At 34.4% G+C, this 24,555-nt stretch overlaps 1 protein-coding gene across 9 annotated transcripts in view; it reads right to left on the bottom strand.

Moving 5' to 3' along the window:
* Positions 1–24,555, bottom strand: part of LOC109419679 (titin) — a 556,752-nt gene that overhangs the window by 353,494 nt on the left and 178,703 nt on the right. For all 9 annotated transcript variants that reach the window (XM_062853862.1, XM_062853867.1, XM_062853868.1 and 6 more), the window contains exon 6: positions 8,807–9,445. In XM_062853862.1, coding sequence (XP_062709846.1) covers positions 8,807–9,445 — 639 coding nt within the window. The remainder of the gene's footprint in view (positions 1–8,806; positions 9,446–24,555) is intronic.

Here is a 24,555-nt window from a genome sequence, read left to right as displayed (position 1 = left end):
GACCCTTCGACCCAAACCTCTACGATAATAAAAAAAAACTGTGTTTCACTTTCTAAGTAACATTTCCAAACAAAATAAGTTCAAGGAAGTCTTAAGAATCATCACAAAATAACAATAAAAGATTTCAGAATTTTGATTTTAAAGGAGATTACATTAGAAATTCCCTATTGTAATTTCTCTGACATTTTTTTTTTCAAAAACTTCTAAGGAATACCTATGAAATTTGATCAGATTCGGCAATCCTTTCAGTTATTCATTCAGCATTTTTTCTGGGAAATTTTTTCAACATTTTTTTTTAAATTTATTTAGGAAGTAGTACATAATTTTTCTTTAATTCTTTTAACATTTTTTGAACAATTCATCAGGGTACTTCTTGAATTTAATTTTCGGGAATTCCTTTGGCAATTGGCAAGTTCATTCAGCAAAGCTTTTGGGAAATCTTCCAGCATTTTTTAATTTTTCTTTCGGCTTTTTTTTGAGAATATGTCAGGGAATTCCTTCGGCTTTTTCTCTGTGATTTCCTTCAACAATGCCTTCATGAGTAGCTTTGAAAATCTCTTTGCCAATTATTCTCGATAATTCTTTTTATAAATTGTTTGTTGTTCATTCAGCAATATTTTAACATGTCTCTTGATAATTACTTCGGGTATTAGATTAGCGATTATTTTGGAAATGTTCTCGGATTTTTTTGAGAATTTTTCCGACAATTCTTCCAAAGCTTTCTACGGCAAACTATTTGGAAATTCCTACAGAAATGCTCCTGGCTATTCCTCAGGCTTATTATTTTTTAATTTTAATTTATTTCTGCAATACAATTGTATGATTAATCGGCAGATTTTGGAATTTCCGTAAGCAATTTCTTTGGTGGTTTCTTCGACAATTTGGTGTTATGCCAATCAGCATATTAAATGATCATATTTGTTTAAGAGTTTGAATGCATGCATTTAATTGAAAATTGGAGTTTCTAACTTCAAGAAAATAAAAAAAACAGCCTAAAATGACAAAATCGCAAAAAAAAATTGAAAAAGAATCTTGACTTAACGATTTTTTTTCTCGGAACAGTTTTAAAAGCTTTCACTAGGTACTTGTTATTGAAAGAATATAAGCAGTATTCTTCGTTTTGCTGCATACATAATCAAATCAAAAACAGTAAATTAAAAAAAATCCTTCAATGAAGTTGAGGCTTTTCACGAAACAGCATGAAAAAAATCCATTTTTTTTAATTTCGCATTTTTGATTTGCATATAATTTTGCATAGCTGTTCTAATCAATATGAATAACCATTTTTTCATATTAAAACTTTTTATGGAGTCTCGACTAACTTTCAAATAGGGCCTATGAAAAAATGGAACACATGCAAATGAAAAATCATATCACTGAAACTGCTTGTTTGATCGGAAAACTGTCTTCAGCAAAGTAGTAGATTAATAAATGGCGGCTCTCAGAAAAATACACATTGAAAACTTTATTTAGTTTTTCTTCTAAAAAAACTGAATTTCGTTACTAAAAATTAAATATCTCAAAAAGCTATTTTTCTACCTTCGTGATATTTTGTGAGGAAAAGTTCATTCTGTTAGCTACCATCTGTAGAAATTTCATAATGGTAAAAAAATGTACAAAAAAAAGTTATGGCACTTTGAACATTTTCGTTTGTGTGTTTTTTAGAGTGTATGACGAATTCACACAAACTCGCCGTAGAGGTTTGGCAAAACAGTCTCAGAATCCGATGGAATTGGCTTCTTTAACGGTGTTGAGTTAATTCGATATTCTGAATCTGCATCTCAAACTGAGCCGAAATCCAAATTTTCATGTATTTTGGAGTCCGGGAACCCATTTAAAAATCAATTTAAACTTTGTATGGGAGCGATTTGCCGAATCACCCCTCGTCGCAGTTTGTACTGGGTGGAGCTGTCAAACAGTTGCCCTGCTGTCAAAAGGCGATTTCAAAAAATCTTTTTGAAATTGTTTTTAGGTACCAAAACAAAGTTCTAAAAATCTGAAAAAAATCATAGTGGCTCAGAAAAAAGTGCTCTTTCGTATAAAAACAAAAAATTAATACATTTTTCAAAATTTAAAAACCCAATTTCTTAGGTATAAAGACTATGTACTTTAAAGCAAGATTGCATACTTTGTTTTTTTTTATTTATCTAGACTAATATTTGAAAAGGGCTAAAGTATTTGACCGTTTTTTACTCAATATAACTTATAAATGACATTACCTACAAAAAAGTTATGTATGGGTGACTTTTAGATAATCATGTGAACTTTCATAACATTAATAATGTCAATACGCTTTACAGGTTAAAAAATGCAAATAAGAAAAATTATTTCAATTTGCAAAACTTGACATTTTTGTAATTATTCAAATTTTTGCCATGTATTGCAATATGGACACTTTTGAAGAAAAGCATTTCCGAGGTACCGTGATTTCGGGTTAAATTGATCGACGTGAGGGTCATTTTTATTTGTCAAAAATATTGCTTTAAACTTAAAACAATTTGTAGAAAATTACCATCATCTGACTAAAGGATTATTGAATGATGAGTTACATGTTTTACAGTCAATTAGTTACATATTTCTGTATTAAATTCAATATTTTCCATAATTGCGTGTTTGGCGAATTTTAAAGACCCTTTCAAACTTTTGTTACCGTGGCTGTATCGCACATGTAATGAATATTCGAATGGATGCTTTTAGCTACCGTGTTTGCTAAACACGATTTCATCATCAAAAATTTTATAAATATTCAAATTTATACATAAAATTGCACTTTTCCGGAAGTAATCACTTTTTCAGTATGGAAAGTGCATACTTTAAGGCGTTTTCCTAAAATTTATTAAACTTAAACCTTGAATAATTAAAAATTAAGAAAACTCGTAAAAGTTTTGCGTACATTTCGCATTCTGGGGTGGCTAATGCAGGTAAAAAACATATTTTTGACACATGCAAAGGTATTTCATTTACTGATCAATTTCATCCCGAAAGCAAAATGATTGATTTTTTATTCTAAATAATATTTACCTATTGCAATAAAATGATTTGTAGTAAAAGTTTCAATCTCGTTGATTGAGGAGAATCGTGGTCGTACTTGTTTTATTGCTTTGAGTTTGACTTTCTTTGGGTCATCGACTGTACGTTGGATGATATCTTTAATTGTCATTTCAGTCTAAAATTTCTTAACCCGACGTTTCGGTCCTTATTGGACCTTTTTCCTGTAATGTTTGAGTTTGACCATATCGCTAACTAGTCAAACATATGACGTCAAAAACTGTGAAAGGTGATTAATTGCATTCGAAATCGCGGTAGCATTAGTGGCCAATTTTTGACAGCTCCTCCCCTCTTAAAGTATATTCTCCCATACCTAATAGAAGGCTCCTAGCAATATCATAAGCTTCCCCTAAAATGCTACGTCTTTAATGGACGGTACCTAACAACAAATACTTCATGTCATCATTTTGCGTGTTTCTCTTCGGTAGATAACAAAAGTTTTTATCCGGGGCGTTTTTTCATACAGGGGATAGACAAAATGATCGGGACAGGCAAAATTTTCACTTTTCAGAAAATGTTCACATAGCTGTAACTTTTTGAAAAGTGCCTCGAAAAATCTGAAATTTTTACTGCAAGTTGATCAATTAGTTGTCTATCGATGGTCTAATTTTGGAGAAGATCGGGCTATTCTGTACGAAGCTATAAAGATTCTAGAAAAAGTCAAAATTATTCGATAGCTAACTTTGAACTGTTATATCTCCGGATTCAATGAATCAAATACAATGAAATTTTGAGCGTTTATGACTTATATAATAAGCTTTGGAAAACTTTTGACATAACCTCACATTGTTCACACAGAAGAAAATTATAACGATTAGACTATTTTTCTAATAAAACAACAAATTTTCCAAAACTTCAACATCGTTTCAAAATGCAAGATTCTAATTATAGTTCAATTAAATTCCCTTTTATTGACTTGTATATAAATATGTTTTGATGGAAAGTAACAACATAACCGGTAATGAATTGAAAATGTAATGGGATGCATATTAAAAAATAGACCAATTTTCTAAAAAATCATTAAATAAATAAAATCGCTATAACTTTGTCTCTTGTTAATAATTTCAAGTTATGTCAAACGTTTTCCGAAGCTCATTATGTAAGTCATAAATGGTCAAAATTTCATTGCATTCGGTTTATTGCATCCGGAGATATAACAGCTCAAAGTTGGCTATCGGATAATTATACCTTTTTCTAGAATATTTATAGATTCGTAAAGAATAGCCCGATCTTTTCCAAAATTGGACCATCGATACACAACTAATTGATCAACTTACAGTAGAAATTTCAGGTTTTTCGATGCACTTTTCAAAAAGTTACAGCTATTTGAACATTTTTTGAAAAGTGAAAATTTTGCCTGTCCCGATCATTTTGTCTATCCCCTGTATATTAAATTAAACATAGCTTCATATGTTTGATTCACAACTCTATCTAATGCAAAGTATTTATTTTATTCTCCTATTCCGGTGCACAATTTCTTCGAAGAAAAGATATTTTTCTTGCTGGTGAGCAATGGAAGAAAATTTCAAAAGAGAATCCTTAATTATACTTTTTGCACTGGATAGATTTATAATTGAAACATATAAAGCTATGTTCAATATTAATATGTAAAAATACCCAAAAATTGGATTTACTCAAAAAAAAAACATTTTGTGTTGTGTTAGATTCAGATAATACCAATTTAATTACTTTGATCCATTTTGAATTCTATTCTTAATGGGCATGTATTCCAAATTGACTTCAATTTATTTTTTAACTTTTTTTAGTGTGTAGGAATTGATTTTTCAATATTTCAATTTTTTACTTGAAAGTTCACACAAATTCCTTAAAGTCACCCATACCACACTTTTTTGTAGGTCATGTTATTTTTAAGTTACATTGGTGAAAAAAAAATGGTCAAAAACTTTTCAAATATTAGTGTAGATAAATTAAAAAAAAAAACAAAGTATGCAAAGTTGCTTTAAAGTACATTGTCTTCATACCTACAAAATTCCATTGAATTCTGATAGGGTGCTGCCAATCCTAAAATCGAGTTTGCGGGAAATTCGTCATACACTCTAAAAAACACGCAACCGAAAATGTTCAAAGTACCATAACTTTTTTGGACATTTTTTTACCACTATAAAAATTTTAAAGATGATTGCTAACAGAATGAACTTTATTCTCACAAAAAAACCACGAAGGTAAAAAAATAACTTTTTGAGATATTTAATTTATAGTAACATAATTCAGTTTTTTTAGAAGAAAAACTAAATAAATTTTTCAATGTGTATTTTTCTGAGAGCCGCCATATATTATTCTACAACTTTGCTGAAGACAACCGATCGAACAACCCGTTTCCGTGTTATAATTTTTTATTTGCTTGTGTTCCATTTTTTCATAGGCCCTATTTGAAAGTTAGTCGAGGCAAAATATGAACTTTTGATATGAAAAAATGGTTTCTCACATATAAAGGAATAGTATACAAAAATATCAAGTTGATTGAAAAACATCGATTAAAATGGATTCGTGCTGGTCCGTGGAAAGCCTCAGTCAAAAAATCCCGGTGTCATATGTCATATTTTCACTTACCAAGTCACTTTTTCAAGAAAATGGTTCAATGAAGTTTGAAGAACCATCATGAAACTCCAATAAAATCTTTTTTCAAAATTAAAACTTACGTCAACAATGCCTTATGGATTCCTTTGAAAATTTCTGGGTGTCATATTCTTGAAAAATATTTTGTCAATTCCCTGGGCCAATTAGGCCTCAGCAATTCTTAAGATAATCCTTTCTACTTTCCTTAAGAACTCATTCACGATTTTTTTTATCAATTTCTTTGGGTATTATATTGAGAAAATATAAAGAAATTACATTGGGATATTTTTTTAGAAATAGTTTTAGCAATTCGTGATAACTTCTTCGGAAATTCCTTCGGCAAGTTCTCTGGAAGTTAACTCAGTAATGCCTTTTTTTTATTTTTTTACAGCAATTGTTTCGGAAATATCTTTGGAAATTCCTTCTTCGGTAATTCCTTGGAGAATAGATCAGCCAACTCGTTTGATATTGGTATGCCCTTCGACCTTTTTTTAAATTTCATCAACAATGTCTTATGGATTTCTGTGAATATTTCTGTCCGGGTCTTCTGAAAAAATACTTTGTCAATTCCCTTGGCAAATTAGGCCTCGGCAATTCTTTAGGTAAATTAGGTAATTCATTCTGCAATTCCTTTGAGCAGCTTTTTTGCAAATTTCTTTAAGAGCTCATTCAGGAATCCCTTTATAAATAAATTTCTATGAATATCATATTGAGAAAATATCAAGAAATTCCTTTGGGAACTTCTCTTTAGAAATCTTCAGAAATTCTTGAGAATTTTTTTCGGAAAATCTCCGGCCAAGATTTCTTTGGAGGTTAACTTAGTAATGGTTTTTATTTTCTAATTTTCTACAATTTTTTTTTATTTTTATTTTTTTTTTTTGATTTTTTTCTTTTTGCTATTTATTAGAGGACAAATCAGCCAATTCTATTAATATCAGTATTCTCTTCGGCAGTTTTTATTATAAGAAATTGAGAAAATATCAAGACCGTTTCGGGAACTTTTTAAGAAATTTGTTTAGCAATTCTTGAGAATTTCTTCGGAAATTCCTTCGGTAGTTTCTTTGGGAAATGATTCAATTACTTTTTTTTTTTCATTTTCACAGTATTTTTTTTGGAAATTGTTCTTTGACAATTCTTTAGAGAAAACATCAACCAATTCTATTGATATTAGTTTGCCCTTCGGTTTTTTTTTCATTTCAAATTCTTTCAACAAGGCTTTATGAATCCCTTCTAAAATTTCTTTTAGGAATTTTCTGGAAAATACTGCCAATTCACTGGGCTAATAAGGCATCGTCAATTATTTAGATAATTCATTCGGCAATTCTTTTGAACATTATTTTTTTTGGAAATTCCCTCAGAAGTCATTCAGGAATTTCTTTATTAATTTCTTTGAGTATTATATGAAGAAAATATAAAGAAATTGGACTCGAAAACTTTATGAAAATCATTCGGATCCTTATGAATTGTTTAAAGGCCATTTTATTAGTTGCGCCCTCTGGAAATCTTAAGCTTATTTGGCTGAATGTTATCCTTCGATAATTTTTCTACGGCAATTTATTTGCGTATTCCTTGAAAAAAAAAAAATGTCGTAGGGAATTCCTTTGACAGTTTTTTTTAAATATTTTTTTTCCAATTCCTTTGGTACATTCATTGAGACTCGGATTTTCCTTCGACAATTTTTTGGAAATTTCTTCGACAACTTTTTGGAAATTCCATCAGAGTTTCCTTTAGGAACTGATCTGGTAATTTCTCAAGGACTTCATTCGGCAATTTCTAGGGGGGTTCTTCGGTAATGCCTTTAAAAACTTATTCGGTAAGTTTTTTTTTAGAAATTTCTTCAGCAACTCTTCTGGATACTTGTGGGCAATTCTTTTGGCATTTCCTTCGGGATTCCTTTAGAAGACATTTCATTTTAGCAATTCTATTTTAAAATCTTTCGACGATTCTTTTATGATGACTGCAATTTCTTTGTATTTATTAATTGCCTTATGAATATTTTCAGCAAATTCTTTCGGCATTTGTTTAAGGATGTCGACAGAAATTTGACCTGGCCACAGTCATAGATCAAAGTGATGGCGGGCAATCGCCCAAGATGGAGATCTTTCAATTCAACAACTGCACCACCATAAATGCTCAGGACTAAAAGTAAGTAGTAAGTACTCCCTTGGGAATTGATTAGGTCATTTTTTGGGTTTTGTCCGCTAATTAATTGCTTTGGCAATTTTTGTGGAAATTCTTGGAAATTCCATCGGCAATTCCTTCGGAATTTTTCTAGCATTTGCTTTTGGAAATTCCTTCGATAATTCGTGTGAACTTTCGGCTATTCCAAATTAAACTATTTTAGTTTTTTTCTTTTCAATTTTTAAAACAATAACCGATGAATTTTTTGAAGTTATGGAATTGAGAATTTTTAGAAGAACTACTAAAGATAATTTTAAAATAATCATACAAAATATTTTCAAAAATACTTGAGAAATTGTATGAACGAATCAAGGAAGATGCTTTTAAATCTGCAAAATAAATTTGAAAAGGAATTACCGAAAAAATAACAAAGTATGTGAAGTAGGAATTACCAAATGGATTGCCGGTGAAACTTAGATGAAAATTGGAACAAGAAAATTCGTAGGTCTAATGAAAAAATAGTTGCCTGAATCAATTCCCAAAATAATTACCGAAGAATTCTCAAGAGCGTTGCCAAATTAATTTCCAAATGAATTACCCATGCCATAGCAAAGTTACCAATGCCGGAGGAAACACCAAAAAGAAACCTCGTTGGTCCAAATCTGATAGAAATACTGAACGAATTTTCAAAGAAATTGCCAAAGAAATTCCGCCAAAAAATCCAAAGACCCTTTCAGAAAAAAATCTCAAATAAGCTGAATTTGTCGGTATGAACTTAAAAGGTTCATGTTATGGAGTCATTTCATGTATTGCTATTCTTGGATGTTCTTCGTTCTTCAAGTGTATGTCCTAGCTTCTATAAGAAAAACCGATCTTATTTCAGCACCCGCCGGAAATGATCCACAAAACTACGTTTGTTAATGTACTGTTTAAAGTAGATTTAGAAAAAGTTAAGCCTTCAAGATCTACAGACATACTACTAATTACTTAGCAATAATTTGAAGCTAGAAGTGTCCTTCAAGGTACTCAAACCCAAACAACAGACCCTCAAGAAACTCACCCAATGTTTGTTGACTATCCTTCAGCTTGTGCAGCTTCGCGCTGGCCAAGTCGAAATCCTCCACCTTGTCGCCCATGATCAACGACTGGAACACCTCGCTGGTTCGATCGAAGTACTCCGCCACCAGCCGGAAGAACCGCACCGACGTGATCAGTACATTCCTCCGTCGTTCCAACCGCTGGGCAAAACTCCGACACACAAAGTCCATCCACTCGCGCTGCGACATCAGGTCCTTGAACGGGGCCGAGTCCTTCATCTTTGGAAAGTTGTCAATTTTGTAGATTAGCTCCGCGTAGAAGCCGTATGTCTTCCAGCACTGTAGCTCGAGGATTTCGTGTTCCAGGCGGTGCTTGTCGGCGGTGGTGACGTCGTAGCCCACCTTCAGCTGAGCGTTCAACATCGTCTCGGCCGTCGTGAGGATCCAGTTGGTTACGTAGGATACGCCTTCCTCCAGGGTTGCCAGTTCTCGTAGTTCCTCGACGTTTCTTTCCAGGTCCAGCAGGGCACTGTTTATGGTGGACTGCTTTTTGTCGATGGTGTTGAGCATCTGCTGCAGGGACTCCCGACTGTCCAGAAGGTCTTGCGAGAGCAAGGGCTTTGTACTTTGCAGGTCACCGATGTGGGAGATGAGTTTGTTGCCTGCAATAGAGAAGTGATGTGTAAGGTTAGGGATTTTTGTTTTACAACATTTCTATGAATTTTGTAGCCAGTTGTTATGTAATCACAAGGTTCTTAAAGTTAAAGTGAGTTGATATCCAAGAACTTAACTTAATGTACAAGATCGGTTGTCCAATCATTCTGGCAGTAAAGGCCTTCACAGCTACATACTATTATTGCAGTTGTTTGTAGTTGTTATGATCTGTCTGTTTGTATATCTTCCTATGAATAATGTTTGTTTGATAGAATGTTGGAGATAATGTATTGTAGTACATAATTAAGAGTTTTGATAATATTTTTGTATGACTTTTCCATTGTATGTCAGACAATTTCACAGGAGCAAGGCATCTTTTCACTAACTTACTCAGCTTACAAGACTCTCATATTAGTTCGTAAATGGAGGTTTAATTGCCTGATATTTTGTTACCTGTAATTTGACATCATATCATTTATTACTTTGTTAACAATCAGCTGATGTATCGCTTTTATTAAAGAACATCTTGTTTCCAACGTGAGCTTATAAAGCAAACGTGAAACAATCAACAAACCGCCGCGGCGGTCATTTCGCGGCTTCTGCACCTAAAAGAAACAATCAATCGTCATCGATATTGGTGTCACACTGAGGTAAGCCGGTTTTCATGCCCCGCATTAGAGACCATGTTGTTGACGTTGAGATTCATTCGACTAAAATTAGCCAAGGAACCGTTAATCGGATTTTGATGGAGCCTTTGTGGGACCGGCAGACTCAATAGTAAAGCCTTTCGACTTAGAAAAACCATCTCCAGCAGATGTGTCCGGCTTGTGTTGCCATCGAATGCAGCTGTTGACACCTTAAACATATAGTAGTAGTCAGCTGTTTAGAGCCCTGTAACTGATGGATGGTAAAGTAGCGGATATTACATGATCGAGTTAATAATGGGGTTGCTGGTTTTCGACATTCTCCCATGCTGCGGCTTGTGGTGACAACTAAATTGAGCATACGCAACTTTGAGAGGGAAAAGGCGAATAATTGGATGCGTGTTGCATTTGAGCAGATTCAGCTATGAAAACGTAACTTTTTCAATTGGTTTATAATTTACACAAAGAAAGATATGCTAAACCAGACTACGGTTTAACGTAGCATAAACAGGTCAATTCCAAGTGAAATAAATATTTTCAAAAACTTTGACCTAAAGTCAGGCATACAGTACCTAATTTGCTTATCATCAAAACCAATCCTCAGGATTTTGCAAAAACCCATGGCAGCAATGGACAATCGAAAAGTTCGCAATAGATCACGTGCTTCACGGGTCATAAGTAATAGACCGCTACTGACTAAAAACCAAACCAAAGGCGGATCAAGTTCCGGTTCTAAAAATAGTCACTTGAGACGACCAAACATGGAGATTGCCCATTTCGTATTTACATATTTTCTTCTGCTGGCATAAAAGTGTTGCCGACGATTGAGCTAGATGATTGAAAGGTGAAATCTTGTCATAGCCGTCGGTAGTTACACGGTAAGAAAAAAATTATGATAGTTTTGAACGTAATTAATATTATGTTTGAGGTATGTACATCAATTTAAAAGTGTGAATTTTGAATAATATTGCATCTGGGTTTATTTATAAATTCTACTATTAAGAGAGCGTTTTCAAATTACGTCTTGAAGAAAGATATGCAACTCCTCCTCCCAGATATGTCACACTTTTTGTATGAAGACTCTTGAATTTTTGTATCAGTCGTCACACTTGTTTAAATACCCCCCCTCCTACCCCCAAGCGAGGTGTAATTTATGGATACATATTCCCTAAAAGCTTGTGTCTTGTGGTTGATATAAAAAATCACAAAAAAAATTCCGTTTTATTTGCCACATGCCACATGTTCGGCGTGCAAATGTCAATCACATATTATCACTGTGTATAATTTTCTGTACACATTTTGTTTTGATTGTTCTTTCTCCCTTGCTATCCATTTCTCTGTTTATAATCTGCACCGATCAAAATTGAATAATATGCTTCGGATTTGTTTAACTCTCAAGCATATAATGAACGTGAATAGGGGAAAGAGGAATCAACGTCATGAGAAATGCGTTTGATTTATTTATATATTTCGTATTCTGCTTCCACCTGTGTGGCAAAAATGTAAAAAATTCAAAAAGCATATGGCATATCCATACAATGGATTGTTTTAGACTTTTCATTTTCATTCTGATGAAGTGGTCAACAAAGTTGCTATACATAATATAATATCCAAAATTACACGTTTTATTGTGGTAAACTTATAATTCTTCTAGTGTACAGATGTTGGCTTTCTCGGTCTAGGGTCAATCTGAATGGCTAGTTTTGGATTACCCGACGTTTCCATGGGCTCTATAACTGGAACAAATATTTACGCCTAAATCATTAGTTCTAGCTATACACTGTCTTCGGGAAAGTTTCTTCATATTTTTTTGAACATTGTTTCCAATCTCTAAACAGATTAAATTGCTGCGTATGCCATGATTTTCTACTTATTTTAAATGTTTCATGATCTTGCGAATGAAAAAAACAAAGATTGCCTTGGTGATCGCGACGGTGAAATTTGGATGGTCCAAATGGCTCGCAAGATGTCAACTTTTCATTGTTTCCATATACAGCAATGAAATGTTCTACAAAGTTCAGAAGCACTTAATTCTGAATAACTTTATCGAAAATATCGTATCGTTTTCTTTTATGGTGTCTGCAGAGTCGAAGCGTGGACGCATGGCGCCCTTGGCAAGTATCCAGATTGGTGACCCACGACAATTGGACATTGTTGTTATTTTTTTATTTTTTTTTATAGTGGTTTTCTTTTGGAATTTCCATGGGAGTCGTCCAAAAATTTTCCAAAATTTCCAAAATTTCAAAAATTTAAGTGTTTCAGTTATGGCTATGGTGCCAATTATTCGCCATAGTTGATTTTCACCCTTTAAATCAACAACAAAAAAATTGTGAACAACAGATCACGTTCACAAAAGATGGTTGCAGTCATTTAAACTCAACATTTTGCTCAAATTATGGTAGAAATAAATCATTTTCCTTACAATTTCGGCTTCCTTGCACTTTTTTTCGCCATAGTGTACCAGTTATGGCTAATCCCATAAGGAATGCATGCAAATAGTGCTAAAAGGAACCGAAGTCAAAAAATGTATCGATAGCTGGTACAGTGTTCCTATCATTGGCACACGCTTATATAAATACTAAAAGTAGTTATGGCTCCGTTTCTATATTTTTCCTGTAAAGTATGGAAACTAAGCAGTCTTTTAACACGTTGATGACATTCGTTGGTCTTCTTTTTATTTTTGTACAAATAGTTTTCCTTAGGTAGTGCCATAATTGGTACAGGCACCCTACGAGCCCAAGAACGAACACATTTAGCATTTCATCAACCTCACTAAGTCCAGCACAACCATTAGAAATTACATTTCAGAATCCTAAATTTCTTCAAAACAACATTCTTACAGTATTTTTTTTTTATTTTATTTTTCTTTTCTGGATGTTTGTTCAAAAGAATTTTGTTTTAAAAATACTTAATTGAGTTTCAGGGGTTTCCATAAAATCTCAACCGATCTATTTTACCGATTTCCGTCAATTGGTTTAATTTGCTTTACCAGAATTTTCCAATAACTATTCCAAGGGACGCGGTGAGGTTACCCCCATACGAAAACCGGTGTATGCTGATGCAGTTGGATACACTAGCATCGAGAAGGATAATGCTGCAGAGACTGTTCTGCTTTGATCTGCTGGCAGGAAACATCGACTGTGGAGAGCTGCTTTTTCAATTGAATATTCATGCCCCAACTCGCCGTCTTCGGAATCATGCTCTCTTCTACCTACCAATGCATCGAACGCTTTATGGACATTTCAACCCGTTGCATTTCTGCTGTAGGCTTTTTAACGAAGTCAGCGACAATTTTGATTTTAATATTACAAAGACAACGTTTAAAAATAGGATAAGGAATTAGATTAAGTCTCAGTCTGTACAACTAGCTAGGTTGAAGATAGTGAATCAATAAATAAATTGTTATGAAGTTTAATAAAAATATTTTCCAGAAGATTGGTTAAAAAATTTGCAGTTATCATTAGACAATCCATGGATATGGATAAAAACCAGGAGAAATTTCTGAAGAAATTTCTATATTAGTTTTTGTTAAAATCTCTAGAAGATTTCCTGGTGGAATTACTAAATAAAATTATGTAGGAATTTCTAAAGGAATTCTTTTGGAATATTTGGTCCATATAAAAATCCAAGAGACATTTCAACAAGAATTTCCATTGCAATTCATGTTGTAGCTCTTGCAGGTATTTCAGGAGTAGTTCGTAAAGAAACTTCTAAAATAATGCCTGTAAGAATTTGTGTAAGAAATACTGGAACAATTTCCGAAAGAATACTTGGACGAATTTTCGGAAAATTGGTGAATCAATCTCTTGGAGATGGAGATATTCTAAAAAAAAAATCTCTAGAAGGGTTTATAAAGAAATCCTTGAGAAATTTCTAGAGAGATCAATTGAAGGTTTCCAAAAGAATTTGTTGGAGAAGTTTTGTATAAAGTCATTGGTAGATTTCCCAACGGAATATCAAAGGAAATTTCCGAAGAAATTCCAAATTTATGGATTTCTGAAGGAATTTATGAGAAAATTCATGAAAGATTTCCTAGGAGATTTCTAGCAGAATGTATGGAGCAATCTCTAGTGAACATGGAACAATTTCGGAAGGTAGGTTTTCAAAGCGATACTAGAACCTTCTTTGATCAAATTATGGAAGAATTTTCTCAAGGAAACTCTACAAAATTTTCTATAGGAATCCATGGAGGAATTATTGAAGTAATCTACTGAAGGGTTTCAGGATAATCCTTAAAGATATTTTTGCAGGAATCTGTATAATTAATTTTGAAGGAAACTGTGGAAAATTTCTAAAGAAATTAATTGAATATTTTTCAGGAGAAACCTAGGAAAGAAATATGATATAGAAGTTTTGAGAAAAAGAAGCATGAAGATTTTTTGAAGGAATTTGCACAGGAATTTCTGTAGGTATCCTTGAAGAAAACTTGCTAATTTATCACTGAAAGATTTTTGGAAAGAATTCCTGCCGAAAATCCATGACAAACTATCTTATAAAATCCGTAGAGAAATATCTGGACAATCATTTGACTAACTTCTGAATAAATTTCAAGATAAATTCAAATTTGTTTAAAAATAATAGCAATATTTCAATAAATATGAAGAAAATCCTCGGAAATACCCCAATGAGAAACTTTCACTAGAATTTTGAAAGCATATTTCTCATGAAAGCACTTTTCTATATAAAAAAACTAAAATAGTTTTTTTCGAATGAGTGTAATCAGTTTCATACCTTTTAATTCCGCCCCATGTTACATAGGGCGGAATTAAAAGGTACGAAACTGATTACACTCGTTCGAAGAGGATATAGATGAATTCTCAGGTTACCATGATGTTATCTGTGAACAGAGACGCCAGATGATTTTCTGTATCAGTCATTTAAAAATCTGTATCCCATATACAATTTGAGTGGGAAATCTGTATCCCATACAAATCGAAAATCTGTATTTCATATAATCGCTATCTGTATTGATTTTGAAAAATCTGTATAACACAGATAAATCTGTATGTAAGACATCCCTGCCTGTGAAACCTATTTTTTTTTTGAGAATATTAAAAGTATATCATCAATCAAAAAATAGTGGAATTTTTAAAATATTCAAGAAAACATAAGCATCATCCTGTTTTCTACGAGCCTTAGGTCTTTTCGGCGCCTCTCTAAGACTGGCACCCTTTGAGGGGCCAACCTGGCCAACCGCGCGCTACGGCTCTGGGTGTCTGAGCTATTATGTATTTTTAAGGAAAAAATTAGGGTGGCAACCCAGACAACCAATTTGCACGTATAATGAAGTTTATGTTCATGTTATACGCACTTTTGTACGGTAAAGTTACATCGCATAATATGCAGTAAAAGTGCCTTATGCGTACAAAAGTGGAGGCGCTATACGTGCATTGACGGGAAAATAATGACGCTATATGACTTGAAGCGATATCTTATACGATTTACGGTATGCGCTATTGCAACGTAAAGGGTGATACGGTCAAAATTTGATCATACAATTTGTTTCATAACTTGAGAATGCGTACACCAAAACAGCTTATTTTTGGACCAGTAATGGTACATTATATGTAGCTTATACCATAAAATTTACATCAAAATCGGTTTAGTATTTGCGGAGATATTGTGAACCCTGAAAACTGCAATTTTAAAATTTTGTACAAAGAGGATTCACAAATAAGAACACATTTTTACTGTTTTATTAATAGAGCCAGAGATACTTAACCGATTTAAATGAAAATTTATCTGTATGTGAAGTATGCATATCAAAATGTTGTGTGAAAATTTCATTCAATTTGATCCATCCGTTACAAAGTTATATTTGCTTAAGTGGCACCCGGTCAGTTTTTTTTCATATTCAAACTGCTACAACTTTGAAAGTATTCATACTAAATGGCTCAAAATTTTACTAAGAACATATTTTCATAATAGTACTATACTGTAAAATTTTGATAAAAATCGGAGCAGTATTGGTAGTTCTATAATCAAAATTGTGCTTTACTAACCTTAAATTTCCGAAAATTTACTATGGAGCGCCCTTGTACAAAATTTTAAAAAGGTAGGTCGATGGTTTTATCTATATATCAACCAATATTCAATCGATTTTGATGAAAATTTTATGGTATAAGCTACATATAATGTAGCATTACTGGTCCAAAAATCAGCTGTTTTGGTGTACGCAGTCTAAAGTTATGAAAAAAAAATGTGTGACCAAATTTTGACCGTAACACCCTTTATGCCAACGTTAACGATTCTAGCTTATGCGAGTTTGTATATACATTTGAACGAGTTTATTTCCACTTTTATGCGATTTAGTTTGTACACCAATGCGAGTTAAACTGACATAATTAGAAAAGCACCAAGCGAAGTCGTATAATTATCGCAGTACGCAATTATGCGAATTCAATTGACACTTTGCGAGTTCACTCGAACGTTTTTGCGAATAAGCAAAGTTCGTCGCAACAAAACATCGGAATGTCGTCTACTACGATGTAGTCATGCATTATAAAAGTTAATTTGCACTGTAATATGATTTTATCAGATACATCGCAGTAAGTTCAAAAAATAACATCATATGCGATGATCACGCCGAGGACCTGGGATCGAATCCCACTCCCAACAAACTCACAAAATGTGAGTTCTTCCTTCGGAAGGGAAGTAAAGCGTGGGTCCCGAGATGAACTAGCCAAGGGCTAAAAATCTCGTTAAAACAGATAAAAAAAAATCATATGCGATGAAAATTGTCCCTCAGCCGTACATATATGCGATAGTGACTTAAAATAGTACTTTATACGATGTACAGCGTGCATCCTTATGCGATTCCTGGGAAACAATAAAATAAGTTTTTTTCCGTAATTTGTTATGCATTGATTTTTCGCAAAAATTTTGTTCCGAGCAGTATTAGCGCATTTAAAACGGTGTTATGACGGGTTGGGGCAAACATAAAAAATATCTTTTGTCCGCAATCAAAAGAAGAAATATTGTTATAAAACATATCAAAAAAAATAGAGGGGTGCTATTTTTGTAATTCAAGTGAAAAATACTTGAAAAGTGCCTTTTTTTTTCTAGAAAATCAATATCTTTTGAACGGAATGACGTAGCAACATTCTCAGCGCACGAAAATGTGCGTTTTTTAAAGCTCTAAATATGGTTCTTAGACAACTTTGATGAGAAATTTGAAACAAAAAAGAAAGCGTTTAAACTGTTTTGACCAAATTTGGAGCATTTTCCCATAGCTTTCATAGGGTGACGCTAGAAAAAATCGTTTAATTGCTTTATCTTTTTTGTTTCAAATTTCTCGTCAAAGTCGTCTAAGAACCACTTTTAGAGCTTCCATTTTCGTGCGCTGTGAATGTTGCTACGTCATTCCGTTCAAAAGATATTGATGATTTTCTAGGAAAAATAGGCACTTTTCAAGTATTTTTCACTTGAGCTACAAAAATAACACCCCTCTAATTTTTTGATATGTTTTATAACAACATTTCTTCTTTTGAATGCGGGCAAAAGATATTTTTTATGTTTGTCCCAGCCCATCATAACACCTTTTTAAAAAACTATGATTTTTTTTAAGAAAAACGCCTGTAACTTTTGAACCAAAAGAGATAACGACCATCTCAGCGCACGAAACGACGCGTCTTCAAATGCTCTACAAGTGTTTTTTGGGCGACTTTGATGAAAAATCGAAACAGAAAAAATTAACGCCAGAAACCCCGTTTTTCTTGAACCACCCTAAGCTTATTCAGAAAAATAGTTCTAGATCGATCAATTTTAAAGCTACATAAAAAGTGTCTTCAGCAAACTTGCTCAAAATTGATAAATCTACAACTATCCCGAAGAACGTATGCAAATAAAAAAGTTTGGTTACCAATTTTTTTTAAAATATGGATCACCCTAATTTTCATGGACATTTTAAAGGAGGCCTTATTATTAGGGACAACTTTGTAGAAGACCATATTTGCCTAAAAGCTCATTTTAAGGCGTTGAATGCATCTCTCCTCGTAAATTTGGTTCGTGGACCACTGTGCAATGTACTGCATGCATTAATAATAACAAGAAAAACGGTAGAAGTAGTCGATTCTATTGTTTTCCAGGATTCTTTCAATGAATGGCTAGACTAAAATACAGTCCATATTTTTTCAATGGCAACATTACGGTTTTGAACAAGAAGACTGCTTACGTATTGAAGAAATTGAAGAAATTGTCCCTTTGGATTGAAGGCTTGTAACCTGATCTTCTAGCTTAACAGCTGTGATAGGTATTCATTGCCTTCGTAGAATGAGCTATATGTTGCTCCCAGCCTCACCAACCAACATAAGAGTTTTGGTTAAAATCATATGTGTCAATCCATCACACTCATACACCATATAACAACAGAACATGTACTTCGGATTAATCGTTGTTAATGGTCGATTAATCGCGCCGCATGCCTCAAAAGCAGTGGTGTCATCGTGGTTACTCCAAGTTACTCACTGAGTAACCAGCTCTTCAGTTCAAAAAAAAAATTTTTTTTTTCAGGATGCAAAATATAATAAAATACCAATTTTGGTTATTTTGGGTGCACACTGTTAACGCCCTGACCACATCAGTTTTAGTGAATATGGATTTTTAAACAATTCGACATTCTGGACCGCCCCCTCAGGAAGCGAAATATTATAAAATGCCAATTTTGGTTATTTTGGGTGCACACTGTTAACGCCCTGACCACATCAGTTTTAGTGAATATGGATTTTTAAACAATTCGACATTCTGGACCACCCCCTCAGGAAGCGAAATATTATAAAATGCCAATTTTGGTTATTTTGGGTGCACACTGTTAACGCCCTGACCACATCAGTTTTAGTGAATATGGATTTTTAAACAATTCGACATTCTGGACCGCCCCCTCAGGAAGCGAAATATTATAAAATGCCAATTTTGGTTATTTTGGGTGCACACTATTAACGCCCTGACCACATCAGTTTTAGTGAATATGGATTTTTAAACAATTCGACATTCTGGACCGCCCCCTCAGGAAGCGAAATATTATAAAATGCCAATTTTGGTTATTTTGGGTGCACACTGTTAACGCCCTGACCACATCAGTTTTAGTGAATATGGATTTTTAAACAATTCGACATTCTGGACCACCCCCTCAGGAAGCGAAATATTATAAAATGCCAATTTTGGTTATTTTGGGTGCACACTGTTAACGCCCTGACCACATCAGTTTTAGTGAATATGGATTTTTAAACAATTCGACATTCTGGACCGCCCCCTCAGGAAGCGAAATATTATAAAATGCCAATTTTGGTTATTTTGGGTGCACACTGTTAACGCCCTGACCACATCAGTTTTAGTGAATATGGATTTTAAAACAATTCGACATTCTGGACCACCCCCTCAGGAAGCGAAATATTATAAAATTCCAATTTTGGGTGCACACTATTAACGCCCTGACCACATCAGTTTTAGTGAATATGGATTTTAAAACAATTCGACATTCTGGACCACCCCCTCAGGAAGCGAAATATTATAAAATTCCAATTTTGGGTGCACACTGTTAACGCCCTGACCACATCAGTTTTAGTGAATATGGATTTTTAAACAATTCGACATTCTGGACCACCCCCTCAGGAAGCGAAATATTATAAAATGCCAATTTTGGTTATTTTGGGTGCACACTGTTAACGCCCTGACCACATCAGTTTTAGTGAATATGGATTTTTAAACAATTTGACATTCTGGACCGCCCCCTCGGGCAGTGGTGTCATCGTGGTTACTCCAAGTTACTCACTGAGTATAATTTATTGCACCTATAGGTGCAATTACTATAGTGCATTGTGGCTTAATTACTATAGTGCATTTGTGGCTTAATACTAATAAGTTTTGTTCATCACAGATCATTGCATTTGGTGTACGGTCGAGTATTTACCAAATATTTTCTATTCTACAATTTATTATTCTAAGCTCAAGGGTAAGAATTAAAACCTAACATGCAGTGAATTTGTTCATACATTACTCCACCACTAGTTGATTACTATAGTAATTGCACCTATAGGTGCAATAAATTATATCTAAAAAAGGCAATAGTTTATACGCACTTCGGTTCACTTATATGATTCAGCATTTTAATCTATCTCGCTTTCTAGCTACCTATTGTTTATGGAGACGTCAGTGGTCAGTGGACAATGTCACGCTGGCTGTCCATTATATCGACACCGTTCGGAGCAGGGTGTTCATATGGTAGGTGCGGACTGTCCGATATGACGTCACACTGAGTAACCAGCTCTTCAGTTCAAAAAAAAAAAAATTTTTTTTTCAGGATGGAAAATATAATAAAATACCAATTTTGGTTATTTTGGGTGCACACTGTTAACGCCCTGACCACATCAGTTTTAGTGAATATGGATTTTTAAACAATTCGACATTCTGGACCGCCCCCTCAGGAAGCGAAATATTATAAAATGCCAATTTTGGTTATTTTGGGTGCACACTATTAACGCCCTGACCACATCAGTTTTAGTGAATATGGATTTTTAAACAATTCGACATTCTGGACCACCCCCTCAGGAAGCGAAATATTATAAAATGCCAATTTTGGTTATTTTGGGTGCACACTGTTAACGCCCTGACCACATCAGTTTTAGTGAATATGGATTTTTAAACAATTTGACATTCTGGACCGCCCCCTCGGGCAGTGGTGTCATCGTGGTTACTCCAAGTTACTCACTGAGTAACCAGCTCTTCAGTTCAAAAAAAAAAATTTTTTTTTTCAGGATGCAAAATATAATAAAATACCAATTTTGGTTATTTTGGGTGCACACTGTTAACGCCCTGACCACATCAGTTTTAGTGAATATGGATTTTTAAACAATTCGACATTCTGGACCGCCCCCTCAGGAAGCGAAATATTATAAAATGCCAATTTTGGTTATTTTGGGTGCACACTGTTAACGCCCTGACCACATCAGTTTTAGTGAATATGGATTTTAAAACAATTCGACATTCTGGACCACCCCCTCAGGAAGCGAAATATTATAAAATTCCAATTTTGGGTGCACACTATTAACGCCCTAACCACATCAGTTTTAGTGAATATGGATTTTTAAACAATTCGACATTCTGGACCGCCCCCTCAGGAAGCGAAATATTATAAAATGCCAATTTTGGTTATTTTGGGTGCACACTATTAACGCCCTGACCACATCAGTTTTAGTGAATATGGATTTTTAAACAATTCGACATTCTGCACCACCCCCTCAGGAAGCGAAATATTATAAAATGCCAATTTTGGTTATTTTGGGTGCACACTGTTAACGCCCTGACCACATCAGTTTTAGTGAATATGGATTTTAAAACAATTCGACATTCTGGACCACCCCCTCAGGAAGCGAAATATTATAAAATTCCAATTTTGGGTGCACACTATTAACGCCCTAACCACATCAGTTTTAGTGAATATGGATTTTTAAACAATTCGACATTCTGGACCGCCCCCTCAGGAAGCGAAATATTATAAAATGCCAATTTTGGTTATTTTGGGTGCACACTATTAACGCCCTGACCACATCAGTTTTAGTGAATATGGATTTTTAAACAATTCGACATTCTGCACCACCCCCTCAGGAAGCGAAATATTATAAAATGCCAATTTTGGTTATTTTGGGTGCACACTGTTAACGCCCTGACCACATCAGTTTTAGTGAATATGGATTTTTAAACAATTCGACATTCTGGACCGCCCCCTCAGGAAGCGAAATATTATAAAATGCCAATTTTGGTTATTTTGGGTGCACACTATTAACGCCCTAACCACATCAGTTTTAGTGAATATGGATTTTTAAACAATTCGACATTCTGGACCGCCCCCTCAGGAAGCGAAATATTATAAAATGCCAATTTTGGTTATTTTGGGTGCACACTATTAACGCCCTGACCACATCAGTTTTAGTGAATATGGATTTTTAAACAATTCGACATTCTGGACCGCCCCCTCAGGAAGCGAAATATTATAAAATGCCAATTTTGGTTATTTTGGGTGCACACTGTTAACGCCCTGACCACATCAGTTTTAGTGAATATGGATTTTAAAACAATTCGACATTCTGGACCACCCCCTCAGGAAGCGAAATATTATAAAATTCCAATTTTGGGTGCACACTATTAACGCCCTAACCACATCAGTTTTAGTGAATATGGATTTTTAAACAATTCGACATTCTGGACCGCCCCCTCAGGAAGCGAAATATTATAAAATGCCAATTTTGGTTATTTTGGGTGCACACTATTAACGCCCTGACCACATCAGTTTTAGTGAATATGGATTTTTAAACAATTCGACATTCTGCACCACCCCCTCAGGAAGCGAAATATTATAAAATGCCAATTTTGGTTATTTTGGGTGCACACTGTTAACGCCCTGACCACATCAGTTTTAGTGAATATGGATTTTTAAACAATTCGACATTCTGGACCGCCCCCTCAGGAAGCGAAATATTATAAAATGCCAATTTTGGTTATTTTGGGTGCACACTATTAACGCCCTGACCACATCAGTTTTAGTGAATATGGATTTTTAAACAATTCGACATTCTGGACCACCCCCTCAGGAAGCGAAATATTATAAAATGCCAATTTTGGTTATTTTGGGTGCACACTGTTAACGCCCTGACCACATCAGTTTTAGTGAATATGGATTTTAAAACAATTCGACATTCTGCACCGCCCCCTCAGGAAGCGAAATATTATAAAATGCCAATTTTGGTTATTTTGGGTGCACACTGTTAACGCCCTGACCACATCAGTTTTAGTGAATATGGATTTTTAAACAATTCGACATTCTGCACCGCCCCCTCAGGAAGCGAAATATTATAAAATGCCAATTTTGGTTATTTTGGGTGCACACTGTTAACGCCCTGACCACATCAGTTTTAGTGAATATGGATTTTAAAACAATTCGACATTCTGGACCACCCCCTCAGGAAGCGAAATATTATAAAATTCCAATTTTGGGTGCACACTATTAACGCCCTGACCACATCAGTTTTAGTGAATATGGATTTTAAAACAATTCGACATTCTGGACCACCCCCTCAGGAAGCGAAATATTATAAAATTCCAATTTTGGGTGCACACTGTTAACGCCCTGACCACATCAGTTTTAGTGAATATGGATTTTTAAACAATTCGACATTCTGGACCACCCCCTCAGGAAGCGAAATATTATAAAATGCCAATTTTGGTTATTTTGGGTGCACACTGTTAACGCCCTGACCACATCAGTTTTAGTGAATATGGATTTTTAAACAATTTGACATTCTGGACCGCCCCCTCGGGCAGTGGTGTCATCGTGGTTACTCCAAGTTACTCACTGAGTATAATTTATTGCACCTATAGGTGCAATTACTATAGTGCATTGTGGCTTAATTACTATAGTGCATTTGTGGCTTAATACTAATAAGTTTTGTTCATCACAGATCATTGCATTTGGTGTACGGTCGAGTATTTACCAAATATTTTCTATTCTACAATTTATTATTCTAAGCTCAAGGGTAAGAATTAAAACCTAACATGCAGTGAATTTGTTCATACATTACTCCACCACTAGTTGATTACTATAGTAATTGCACCTATAGGTGCAATAAATTATATCTAAAAAAGGCAATAGTTTATACGCACTTCGGTTCACTTATATGATTCAGCATTTTAATCTATCTCGCTTTCTAGCTACCTATTGTTTATGGAGACGTCAGTGGTCAGTGGACAATGTCACGCTGGCTGTCCATTATATCGACACCGTTCGGAGCAGGGTGTTCATATGGTAGGTGCGGACTGTCCGATATGACGTCACACTGAGTAACCAGCTCTTCAGTTCAAAAAAAAAAATTTTTTTTTTCAGGATGGAAAATATAATAAAATACCAATTTTGGTTATTTTGGGTGCACACTGTTAACGCCCTGACCACATCAGTTTTAGTGAATATGGATTTTTAAACAATTCGACATTCTGGACCGCCCCCTCAGGAAGCGAAATATTATAAAATGCCAATTTTGGTTATTTTGGGTGCACACTATTAACGCCCTGACCACATCAGTTTTAGTGAATATGGATTTTTAAACAATTCGACATTCTGGACCACCCCCTCAGGAAGCGAAATATTATAAAATGCCAATTTTGGTTATTTTGGGTGCACACTGTTAACGCCCTGACCACATCAGTTTTAGTGAATATGGATTTTTAAACAATTTGACATTCTGGACCGCCCCCTCGGGCAGTGGTGTCATCGTGGTTACTCCAAGTTACTCACTGAGTAACCAGCTCTTCAGTTCAAAAAAAAAAATTTTTTTTTTCAGGATGCAAAATATAATAAAATACCAATTTTGGTTATTTTGGGTGCACACTGTTAACGCCCTGACCACATCAGTTTTAGTGAATATGGATTTTTAAACAATTCGACATTCTGGACCGCCCCCTCAGGAAGCGAAATATTATAAAATGCC

This window comes from Aedes albopictus, chromosome 2 (assembly GCF_035046485.1).
Source record: "Aedes albopictus strain Foshan chromosome 2, AalbF5, whole genome shotgun sequence".
Classification (NCBI taxonomy): Eukaryota; Metazoa; Arthropoda; class Insecta; order Diptera; family Culicidae; genus Aedes; species Aedes albopictus.
This window is presented reverse-complemented; position numbering and strand designations above follow the sequence as displayed.